Raw genomic sequence first — 12,073 nt, 5'->3', positions numbered from 1 at the left:
ACCGAGCGATTTGACAGATGATGTGGCTTATCTTGAGAATTTTATATGAATATTATTAGTAGATTTGCTATAATGCGAAAATGTTTGTGTTGAAACTTACAATATTTATGTTATTTATCTCGGTGCACCACTGTAGACTGCCTGATAAAGTATATTGTGTTAATCCGCAATGTAATGGTGAGTGCTTTACACGATGTTTTCATGTGTAACTTTCTTTCAATATGTCTCACATACGTTTCCTAAATCTTTCCAGAGCCGATATCAAAAGCGAAAACCTTGCTGAGTTATAACAGCGGCGATAAAGACCTAATGTCATTTCGCGGGAATGCTGAAGCTATCATTTTAATGAAGTCAGCTGGTACTAATCCTGACTTGTGGTATGCAACCATTGACGGTAAATCTGGTTTTGTGAGCAACAGATTTTTGAGGGAAAGTAGAGTATTTGTTAAGGAACCTGAACATATTTTACCTACTGAAGTTAGAGAAAAACGATCTGAGGAAGTTCTACCTGACAGAGTACAGCAAGTCCATGAAGTAGTCGAAGGAACCACAATTTACTCAGGTGAAGCAACCAGTGACAATAGCCAATATGACAGCACTACTCACCCACCAGAGCTTTCACATGACCAATCTACTCCACCAATCTTAAATGCAGATTATGCTGATGCTCTTTTTGATAAAGGTCCTGAAAACACAAATGCAATGGATGAGAATTCTAGTCAACAAGTTATAGAGTCATCATCATTCCCTACTGATTATGATTATGCACAGCCAACTACTCCACCACCTTTACATCAGCCAATGACTGAATCACCTATACATGGAACACTACAACAAAATTCTGCCGATTATGATGATGCATTAGGGCCAGATCGACCAACTCAAAACATTCCTGAAACCATAGTTACTCATGAACAATTGAATCCTCATAGAAATGTTGATCAAAATGTTCCAACCATTGAACCCCTTCCAACTCCACAATCCATTGCTAGTGGAGAAGCCTCACTAGCTGCTCAAGTGCCTGAAAATATAGATTTACTGCCACAAACCTTGGTACCAAATTCTGTAGAAAATAGAGATTATAGTGTAGAAAACAATGTTTCCAAGGAAGCTCTAAATATTGTTGAACAACAATATTCAGAATACAAGGACAGTTATGATAAGCAACAACCGACGCAAGAAAAAGAGCCCGACTATGGAGATGCTTTGTCTGATGACTATTTGCAAAATTATCGTAGAGTGGCTGAGAATGGTCAAGTGCAAGAACCTACTATTCAAACCATCCCTGCATTACAGCCAGAAGATGCAAATTCAGCAAGTGCTGATGTTAAAGAACCTCCAGCTGTTGTTGAAACTACAAACCAAGCCACTAATGACGAAACCACACCTGTAATTGCAACGGAAATTTCTAGCCAAGAACAATATCAAGATATTATTCCTACTTTAGTACCACCAACACCTGTAGATTCTTTGGAGAATGTTGGAGGGGCTTATGTAACACCTGCCCCAGAGATATTTTCTCCTGCAAGTATACAAGAAAGCCAAGAACAGAATTCTGATTATTCACAAACAAGTGAAAATTCAGATGTTATAGCAGACACTATCCCGGCTGTTGATGTGCTTGAAGATTATACTGTTGTTTCAACTTTAACTCCTAATGAGAATACTGAAAGTGTCTCAGAAACACCATCTACAGACACAACTGAGGAGTCTATTACAACCAGTTATGACCAAATACTAGACTATGACAGTGCCAAAACAGAAGCAACATTTGATGAATACAGAAGAAATGCAGACGATGGAATAAATGATGCTACTTACATAAGAGAAGATGATGAAGATCATAGTTTATTCTCAAATGTCTTCACTACACTATCCAGCTTATGGTCAACTGATGCACCTCCAAGTAAAGAAGATGGCGCAGCTGATGTTGATCAACCAGAAAATAAAGTTGATGTTCTATCTTGGTACTCATTTGTCTCTTATCTTACAAACGCTTTTAACTCTCAAGAAGAGACTAAAGCCCTGTTTGCTTCTTCTGGTAAGTGATTATTACTTTTCTTTTAATTAGATTCTGTGTACATTTTCAGTGTTAGTGGTAACACAAAATAATTTAATTTGCCAGTATGGTACTATTCTTATGGGCACATTTCTTATTACAAGTGAGCACTATTTAAGTCTGAATATACTTCAAAATTTTTTTTTATTGTATAGCTACTAATAATTATTATAATACCAACTAACATTCTTAGTATCATCTTACAAATAATTTTCTTTATTTAAGGGTTTCTGTTCTAGTTTCTTTGTTAATACATACCAAGGCCAAATAACTTGTCAACTACATACTATCAGATTGGAAATTATGTAAATTTTTCATATTAACGTTTTATTCATTCAGGGAATACTTGTTACAAAGATGACTATTGCGATGGCAACTCTACAGACCATAACAACCGTCTTCTCACATTCCTTCTTACAACTGCAAGCTCAGTATTGCTATTCTGTTTGGGATACTACTATCTGGACAACAGACGGCAGGACAGCAAATTTATAGCCAATATCAATTCATTGCAGAGAGATTTGTTGTTTGCTACAAAGGTAATAAATCTATAAACATAATATCTAAAATTAACTTAATATCTGTTATATTATAATTATATATTATTATGTTTTAAGGTACTAAATAGAAACTATTTCATATTTATATCAGGAAGTTAGTGCCAATAAAAAATATGACTACTCCATTTATAGAAATTAATAAAAAACAATTCATAATTGGTTTATTTGTTGAAACATATTGTACGAACTTTAACAGTTACAAAATAAGTACAGTTTCACCATACCTATTGGAACATTGTATGCCTACTTGGTGCAATGGGCTGGTGTAATCAACTCGTCGACACAGCGCCTATTTTGCGTGTGGTGGGTGCAGGGTCCTACTCGTGCCACTCAAGCTCCTCCAGGAATCTCAGCAACTTCGGTTTGCTGAAGATTTCGGGGAGCGACCTCGGCACTCCAAGGTACTTCGCCCTATAGTTGGCCAAGCCGGAACACTGTAGTAGGATGTGCACGGCCGTTACCTCCCCCTCCATGCACGCTCGGCATAGAGGGCTGTCCATGATACCTAAATTAAAAAGGTGTTTATTGTATGGACCATGACCTGTTAGTTAGAGCAGCAGGCAGTTAGAGTGCGAAGCTCTTGCATTTGAAGTTTGATTCATTATCGAAATAGACTGGCGTTGAGCGTGAGGAGTGCTTCCCTCGCCTACAAATCGTAAGGGTTGTTCATGTGTTATTATGAAAAGATTTTGTACCTTTGTGTATAGTTGTTCTTGACCACTGGTAGGGGAGGGACATTACTGGTTCTGGTCCTACAGCGTCTGTCTTCAACCCTTTGTTGGCTGGTTCATCTGTTGCGTCATTGCCACGTGAGCCGCTGTGTCCTTTAATCCACTGTAGGGTTACGTGGTTGTATATACATACCTCCATGAGTGTTTAATGGCGTTCGTAAATGAGCCCTGAGTTTATGTCATAGCCGTCCAGTGCTTGAAGTACTGACATGCTGTTGGAGAGTATTCAAATGGAGTGATTCTTTACTCTTCTCACTATGATTGCTTCTGCTGCCAACTTGATACCCATACAATCAGCCCTGTGTTGTGGTCACCATGCAGTGTTGATATCCTGATATTGAGGTCTTCTGAGAATACCCCAGTACCTGTTCCTGAATTTGTTTTTGATCCATTAGTGAAGACACAGACCTCTCTGGGATTCAGTCATTCGATGGGATCTTCAAAGAATTGTATCTTGTATTTTTTGTCAAAAATGTATTGTTTCAGGATCCGATCCACAGCCGCCTATAGTAGCAGTTTCTCTTTAACAGTTATGTAAAGGATTTCTGTATGTGGGGTCCTCATGTGCTTCCAAAGGCCTGCTCTGTTTAAATGCACTGCTGTTGACGCTGTTTCCTGTTTGATGAACAGTGGTAGGGGTCGCAGGGCCAGCATCGCTTCGATGGCCGCAGTAGGAGTTGTCCTCATGCAGCCCGTCGTTGCCATGCAGGCTAGTCTTTGGAATTTGTCCAGCTTGTCGGTTGCGGTCGTCAGATTGGTTCGTGGCCACCGTACTATCGCGCCGTAACTGATCATGGGTCCTTATCACCGCTGTGTAGAGCCATAGTGTTATCATTGTATGCCTAATGTTAGGATGGGTACAATAAATGCATAAATGATAATAATCAGAAAACTTCTGACAATACTGACCTCCTTCTTCATCATCCCACTTATTTAAAAAATTTTAAATCATTCTCGAATTCCCTTTTCCTTCACTATCCTTACATTGGGACATTCTTTTTGCCAAGGCAAGGCTACAAGCTGAACAAAGTGTGTTTATAAATAATTATGAAGTGTTTTATGGAAACATTCAAATATTATATATCTAAAATTTTATCTCATTTTATTTTCTGTCCTAGGAGTGTGAGATCCTTAAAGAGGAACTTACTGCTACTAAAACAAAATTAGCGGGTATTGAAGACAGTTCTTTCGGTATGGACGACATGGTCCAATCGTTGAAGGAAGAAATTAATGAACTGAAAGCTCAAAATGAAAGACTGAGGACGTCATTAGATGATAATGAGAAACTGCTAAGAGTGTCTGAGAATACAGCAAGTGAACTACAGGCGGAATTGGGTGAAGTAGAAAATACTCTTAGTGAGCTCTTTGCTGAAAGAACAAACTCTGAAGAGCAAATTGCAGAATTGAATGGTAATTTTTTATTTTCTATTGGAGCATAGATAGCATAATGACACTATGTCTAAAAACACTCTGAATGTATATATTAAATTATAATGTAATACCGCACACACTCAACATTTCCCCACACTAGGGAAAAAAAATGTGCGTGTGCCATGGACACACACATAGACAACCGCAAATTAAACCTAAACTCACGAAAGAAATGAATGAAAGCCATGCAAATATTTCTCCCGGTCCGGAAATCGAATCTGGGACCTCTGCGTGGCTGTCCGGCATGGTAACCGTTCGGCCACGGAGGCACTACATTGATTGTACCTAGTTATCATGAATATAAACAAGCTTTCGTAACATGGTTAACGAAAATTGCACAATCAAACAATAATAAAACGCTTATTTGGGCGTACCTAATTAAAACTACTCTTTCGGTTGCGCAATTTCGAAACAACAGTAAAAGTGCGTTATGGTTGTTAATTAAAGCAAATGAAATTTGAATAACCTTTATGAACCAAAATATTGATTGTATGTAAATCAAAACTGGCTTGAATAAAAAGCTATATATGTTCATTAACACATCTAAAGGAACGCAATAAAATAGTATTTTATGCAATTATTGCATAATAGGAGTGCTTAAAGTCGAGTAAAGTGAAAAAGAAAATGTAAAAATGATAATGAGTTGAAATTTGTTTTTAAAATTGCGTTTGTTGATAAATTTTGTTAACATTTTTCTTTCTTTTTTTTTAATTTTCACCCGTTAATTTGGGTAGGCAAAGGTTTTATCATACAGCCTCTTCATAAAAATTTTATTTTTCATTCATTTAATGGCAAAGGCGACCAGCGCCTGTTCTGTAGTTTTCTTTTTTCAGTTTATTTCATAAGTTATGAAGGGCTGATGTTATGTAGTTGTATAGGACAGGATAAGCTTCTATGTTTTTCAATAGATCTTCTGTTGAGCGCGGGATATCCTCAGGTTTGCTATATATTTCCAGCAGGTGATCATTGAAGCTATGGCAATAAATTTACAATTAAAACATATATGGTCCAAAGTTTGATTGGTTCTATTTTTCGTTAACAATGCACGACAGCAAAGGCAGTTCTTTCTTAATAAATTTCAACTCATTTATTAGGCTAGGTAAAGGTTCCACCATAAGCCTCTTTTACACGAAAGCTAAACAAAAGCTTGTTGGTGGTCCACGGGCAAGAAGCAAAAAGGCCAAAGAGTGAGAAAGAAGAGACTGCTTATATTTTAACCAATAATTTTTTTGTTTTTGCCCCGTTGCAAAACTTTTTGACCATTTTAACCAATCAAATATGCCGCTACTCAAATACAGTATAGCATGTGAGTATCGGCATATTTGATTTTTTGTTAGCAAGAATACGACGTTCTTTTTCGAAACTCATTATAGTTCTGTATAAAGAAATACTAGTCTTTGTCTATCCACTATGTACAGAACTGTAATACTGTAATCAAATTTTTCACTTGTGTTGTGAGTGCCATAGACAAAATACACACATTGAATCAGAACTAATAAGAGTAACATTATAATTAACAGATTAAAGTACAGGAGTAGAAAAAAATATTTAATACATTTAATTTACACTGACTTCTGAATAAGAAGTTAAAATTTTGCAAAAGTTTAGTCATTTTGTTACAGTGTAGTCATTAAGTGTACAAAATACTTAAACATTACTTTTTTCTAATTGTGTCAAAACATGATATTTCAATAGTAAAAAGAAAGCATTAAAAGGAAATTAAAATTTAAAATCTATTCAAATACTTCAATAGATACACATAATCTAAGATAACAGAGTTTTTTATCTTTTATTTTAGGTAAAATCCAAGCATTTGAAGCAGAATTGATAACAGTGAGTAGAGATAGAGACAGTTTCCAGCTGAAATATGTATCAGCAGAGGCTGCTTTAGAAGAATCTAAAAAACAAAAGGAGAAATTAGATGAACTTAATGAGAAAATAAAGGAAGCATGTAATAATAATGAGTTGAAGAAACACGAAATTATTGCACTAAAGGTGAGTGTATTATTACATTGAAAACAATTTCACGAAATAAGTTTATATAAAAACAATTCACTTATTTTATAAAACAAACAATTGTTTTATTGTTACAAAAACATTGAGGTTGTTGCAATTCAAACTTTTATGAAGCACATTTTTTTTTCCCAACACATCCTGATCTTAAACTAGGGTCTTAAACCGTGTACTATGCAACAAAATTCACTCCGGGACACACTCCCAACATACCCAGACCAGAATCAATTTAGAAAAGTTAATTCCCCAAATTGATCCTCCAGGAAATCGAACCCGTTATCGTTATCATTATGAAAAAGTGCTGAAATTGAAAATGTAACTTTTACAAAACAAATACAACATTTTAAAAAGTGGCTAGTTCAAATATGACGAATGTCTCGTACATTAATTCTTTAAAATTTACTTTGACAGTTTCCCAAAAATTGTACTTTTCGAATTTGTCACTTTATTATTGAGAATGCGCTATGAGGGCTGTTACATTACATATACATATAAACATGAAAAGAAACAAAAAGAGATTGTTGATATTATGTGCTTAAAGAAAATATTTTAAATTCATTGAAAAATATTTTTATGAAATAAGAAACACATTAGTACAAAGGAACATGTGAAATCTCATGTTTTAACACATGCCTTTTGCGCAGTATATAATAAGCAGTGATCGGAATAGGTAGAGTTTATTTACTTAAACTTCGAGGAACATAGACAGAAAGTGGAGACTGCTATTTTTTCCCCGGATGTTTCGGGATTCGGGAAATCACTCAAGTAGATTAAAAATTGACGTTATTTGGGATATTTAGTAGGTAGACAATATTTATTTAAACTTTTGCGGCGAGTTATATAATTATAATATTTAGGAAATCTCGACAAAAAAAATCAAAATTTTCATAAATATACTCAACCTAGTAGCAGTAGAGCTCCTTGTGAAAGAGTTTGTCCAGGAAAGCACTGCCACCTTACCTATTTTTGCCGCCGAGCAGTAATGTCAGCATTACTGTGTTCCAGTTTTGAAGGGTAAGGGTGCTGGTGAAATTACAGACCATGGGACTTGTCAACTTATGTCTCAGGGTGACAGGCGCAGTGGCAGTGCCCCTCAGTTCATTGCGATTTAAAGCTCTGAGTGGCACTGCAACTGTTATGGAGAGACTGTGTAGCTTACCATCATACTTCTTCGTCCCGTCACTTGATATTATGTAAAAAAACCTACCTATCCCAAATAACGTACATTTTTTATATAGGTACCTAAGTGATTTCCCGAATCCCGAAAAAATCCGGGAGAAACAAATGTAGTCGTAAGACAGTCTCCACTTTCCGTCTCTGTTCATGGAAATTTAGGTAAATAAACTCTACCTATTCCGATCACTGATAATATTATATTAAAATATTAGCAATTATAGTAATAGACAATAAATATGATAGATACTGCCAGTGCTTACTAGGAAAATTGGATTTTTGCAAATTTTCTTCACATTGTAGTCACAATATCCAACAATAATTCATTGTAGGTCTAAAGTCTAAACTATTTCTTCCAGGATACAATAAAAGAGTTGAAGAATGGATTGTCAGGAAACGTCGATGTAGGGTCGTTGATCGATCATACGGAAATCAAAGCTAAGTTGGCAAAGGCTTTGGAAGAAAAGAAATCTTTCGAGAACAAATATGAGGTACTCATCGTTTCTCATGAGACGTCAAAATTTGTCGTGAGACGAATGAATGTTGTTTCAAGAAATTTATTGTTGCTATATCGTGCTGCGGTTGTACCATGCAATCATTATTAGTACCTTAGTTGCTTTTTGCTCTTGGGAAGCATCAAGTCCATACTGTCTTTAGTAGCAGTAGAGCTCCTTGTGAAAGAGTTCGTCCGGGGAGCTACTGCCACCTTACCTATTTCAGTCGCCAAGCAGTAATGTGAGTATTACTGCGTTCCGGTTTCGAAAGGTGCTGGTGAAATTACAGGCACTGCAATTGTTATGGACAGGTGTGTCGCTAAACACCAGGCGCACGACTTGTTCTTCCCGTCTCTTTCATAACAAAAAATAATAATAAACATTTTATGTAGTACATAAAACATCTTGTACAGCACAGCACACATCAGCTGAAACTGAAAATGTATAAGCAATGCTGTGGTCATTCATGTCGTACATAGCAAACAAGTGTAGCCTAAAATAAGTTTTGATTTAAATTTTTTTCCTATTTATACGGTCGAACGTTTTTTGTTAACGTGCAACTGTAAACCAGACACTTCCATTCAAGAGTTGTCTACGTAGTACTAATGAATTAATATTATTTACAGGTAGAACATAAAGAAAGAAGTCGCCTAACGGAAGAGCTTCGTATTGCTCAAGAATCCTTGCGCACTACTAGTCAGCATGCCTCTGAGGCCCTCACCAGACTCGAAGTCCTCGGCAAGTACTTCCAGGAGAGAGAAGGAGAACTTATGAAGTAAGTAAAATAATAATACTGTGCCCCAACTACTCCAATTGCCTGGTTTCAAAGTAGGTAATAATTCCCTATACTAAGTGTACCAGAGCAACGCAATTCACTCTGGGGCACTTCCCAGAACACCCATACCAGAACCAATTTAAAAATTTTCATTTCCCCAAATTAATCCTACCAAGAATCGAACCTGGAACCTCCTCATCTAGTGCCCAGAGTGCAAACCGCTGGGCTACCCAGGTCGTCCAATCGTCTAGGTAAATAAAAAAAATAGAAATTTAACAATATTAAAATTGCAGACAATTTTGAGTTGTCACATATTTGTCTGTTATATAACATAATAGTTATTTGTTATGCAAGGCTGCAAAGTTATTGTTTGACGAGAGTGCTTGTATTGAAACCTGAGCAAGGTAAGATTCAATTTTAATAAACACAATTAGCTATGATTGTCAAATTAATGTGTAATGTATGCAGTTGTTGTTTGACGCGAGTGCTTGTATTGAAACCAGAGCAAGCGCAGGAGCCTAAGATTACAATCCTGAGCGTAGCGAGGGTTTCAAGACACGAGACGCAAAACAACTTTGCTGCCGAGGGAAACACACAACGTAGTTGAACGTGTCATTATGTTTTTTTTCATCGAACGAAAAAGTTAGGAGCACCACAGTCCTTTGTCAAGTTCGAATTTCAATAACATTTTCCACGCTAGCGTGGAAACATCGCGTATATAACCTGAAATATAGACGAAATGTCATTATATTTGTTTGAAAACTATTCTGCCATATCGTAGTGGTGGCAACTGCGGTCCGACGGGCCAGTCCGAATTCAAAACAATTGACGGGTGTCGTCAATTGTTTCACTTCAAATGGACCAAAATTGAAAAATTACATAATTTAATATTTAATTTACTTATGAAATGCGATACCGTTTGTTTTGTAATTAGATGTTTTACTGTTTTTACCACACCACCGAAGGGAACAGCCCCATATAGTTAGAGATATTATCAGTATTACAATAAATACAGAATATTTTTGGAATATACGGAGACGTACACACAGGCCAGTTGTTGGCACTGTACTATTTCAGATTTCTAATTTGTTATTTCAGTGTAAACGACAGTTGATATTTAAAAGTGATACGCGGGGCGCACTGTAAGTTTCCGGAATAAATAAGAAAATATACTATAAATGGTCAGAAATGAATTTATTGTTTCTTAAAATATTCTCTGACAATGTCTGAAACATATTTTTCATACTCTTCGACAGCCTCTTCGGGTGATGAAAATCGTTGACCGCATAACTGGTTCTAATATTTATTAGAAATAAATAACAGTCACAAGGTGTCAGGTCGGGACTGTACGCGAGATGGCTCATAACTTAACTTTAACTGCCTCCGTGGCCGAACGGTTACCATGCCGGACTGCCACGCAGAGGTCCCAGGTTCGATTCTCGGGCCGGGCGAAATATTTGTATGACCTACATTTATTTCTCTCGTGAGTTTGGGTGTAATTTGTGGTTGTCAATGTGTGTGTCCATGGCACCCGCGACACAGGGTTTCCCTAGTGCGGGGCTATGTTGAGTGTGTGCGTTATTATTATTATTATTATTATTATCATAAGGTCAACGTTGTTCACCTTCAAAAATTCTTTTGTCTGTCTGGCCGTGTGAGAACTGGCATTATCGTGGTGCAAGATGATACGGCGTTTACGGTTATTTTTACGGAGTTTGTCAATAACTTCCGGCAAACGAATGGTCGTGTACCAATCACTATTCACGGTACAACGATTCTCCAAAGCAACAGTAGCCACGTGTCCAGTTTTATTAAAAAAAGAAGCAATCATCCGCTTAGAGGCACTTTGCATGCGCGCCACTTTGGTTGGTTTCGGCTCTCGAAAGACCCATACGCTCGATTGCTGCTTTGTTTTGGGATCGTAACTATGAATCCATGTTTCGTCACCTGTTTCTATGTCCCAAACCGAATTTGACGCCCCTTCGTTGAATCTGGTAAGCATGGCATTGCACCGAGTGACGCGATCCGTTTTTTGAGCCTCAGTCAAATTGTGTGCGATCCACCGAGAGCACAGCTTTTTCGCACCCAAATGTTTGTGTAGTATTGATTGTATTTGACTCATGCCTATGCCCAAAGATGCCTGAATCTTTTGGTATGTCACATGCCTGTCTGTTTTGAGCATACGGCGCACAGCATCGATGTTTTTGTTGTTTACAGCAGTGGACGGGCAACCAACACGAAATTCGTCACTGAGATTAACACGACCGCGTTTGAATACTACAAAGCAGCTATAAATTGTCGTCTTGCATGGCGCTTTACAAAGCAGTTTGAAGTCGAGCGAAGCTCCGCTGACCTGTTAAATTACACTTAAAGTCGTAGAAAATCATACTACGAAAATTTTCGCGTGTTAAATCCATCGTGATGTAGACAACCAATTTCTGAAAAGACGTCGCGATGTAAAAACAAGTGACAGTCAGATGAAACAAACAGTATTCTACAAGCAAAGAGTTCCATTTTCAAATGTTGTAATTACTTTTTAAATATTGTTCATATAAGTTGCCAGTCCCGGAAACTTATAGTGCGTCCTATAAATAAGTCCCATTTACCCGATGAGTCGCCAGGCTTGGATGGCTCTTATTTCTAATCGATGCGTCAAAAGAACGCTTTTGCGCACAGATTTCTAATGAGAAAGAAAGTCTTTCCGAGCCAGTGAGGCTAAAAACTTATTTGTTACTTAAAAAAAATATTTTTAGTGAATAGTTTTTGTGTTCGTAGAACATGGTAGTAAGTAGTGTACACATGCTGCCCTCATAACTGACGTAATCGACATTTTTAGC

The 12,073-nt window shown here is 37.0% G+C and overlaps 1 protein-coding gene across 1 annotated transcript in view; it reads left to right on the top strand.

Moving 5' to 3' along the window:
- LOC113227105 (transport and Golgi organization protein 1) overlaps positions 1-12,073 on the top strand; it is a 15,391-nt gene continuing 3,318 nt past the window's right edge. The window contains exons 1-7 of the mRNA XM_026459982.1: positions 1-177; positions 254-2,041; positions 2,399-2,598; positions 4,469-4,760; positions 6,580-6,776; positions 8,327-8,458; positions 9,088-9,236. Coding sequence (XP_026315767.1) covers positions 81-177; positions 254-2,041; positions 2,399-2,598; positions 4,469-4,760; positions 6,580-6,776; positions 8,327-8,458; positions 9,088-9,236 — 2,855 coding nt within the window. The 5' untranslated portion in view covers positions 1-80. The remainder of the gene's footprint in view (positions 178-253; positions 2,042-2,398; positions 2,599-4,468; positions 4,761-6,579; positions 6,777-8,326; positions 8,459-9,087; positions 9,237-12,073) is intronic.

This window comes from Hyposmocoma kahamanoa, unplaced genomic scaffold (genome assembly GCF_003589595.1).
Source record: "Hyposmocoma kahamanoa isolate Upper Pololo Valley unplaced genomic scaffold, ASM358959v1 202, whole genome shotgun sequence".
In the NCBI taxonomy this organism is placed as follows: Eukaryota; Metazoa; Arthropoda; class Insecta; order Lepidoptera; family Cosmopterigidae; genus Hyposmocoma; species Hyposmocoma kahamanoa.
Note: the sequence above shows the minus strand (reverse complement) of the source record. Positions and strands in the feature narration are given on the sequence as shown.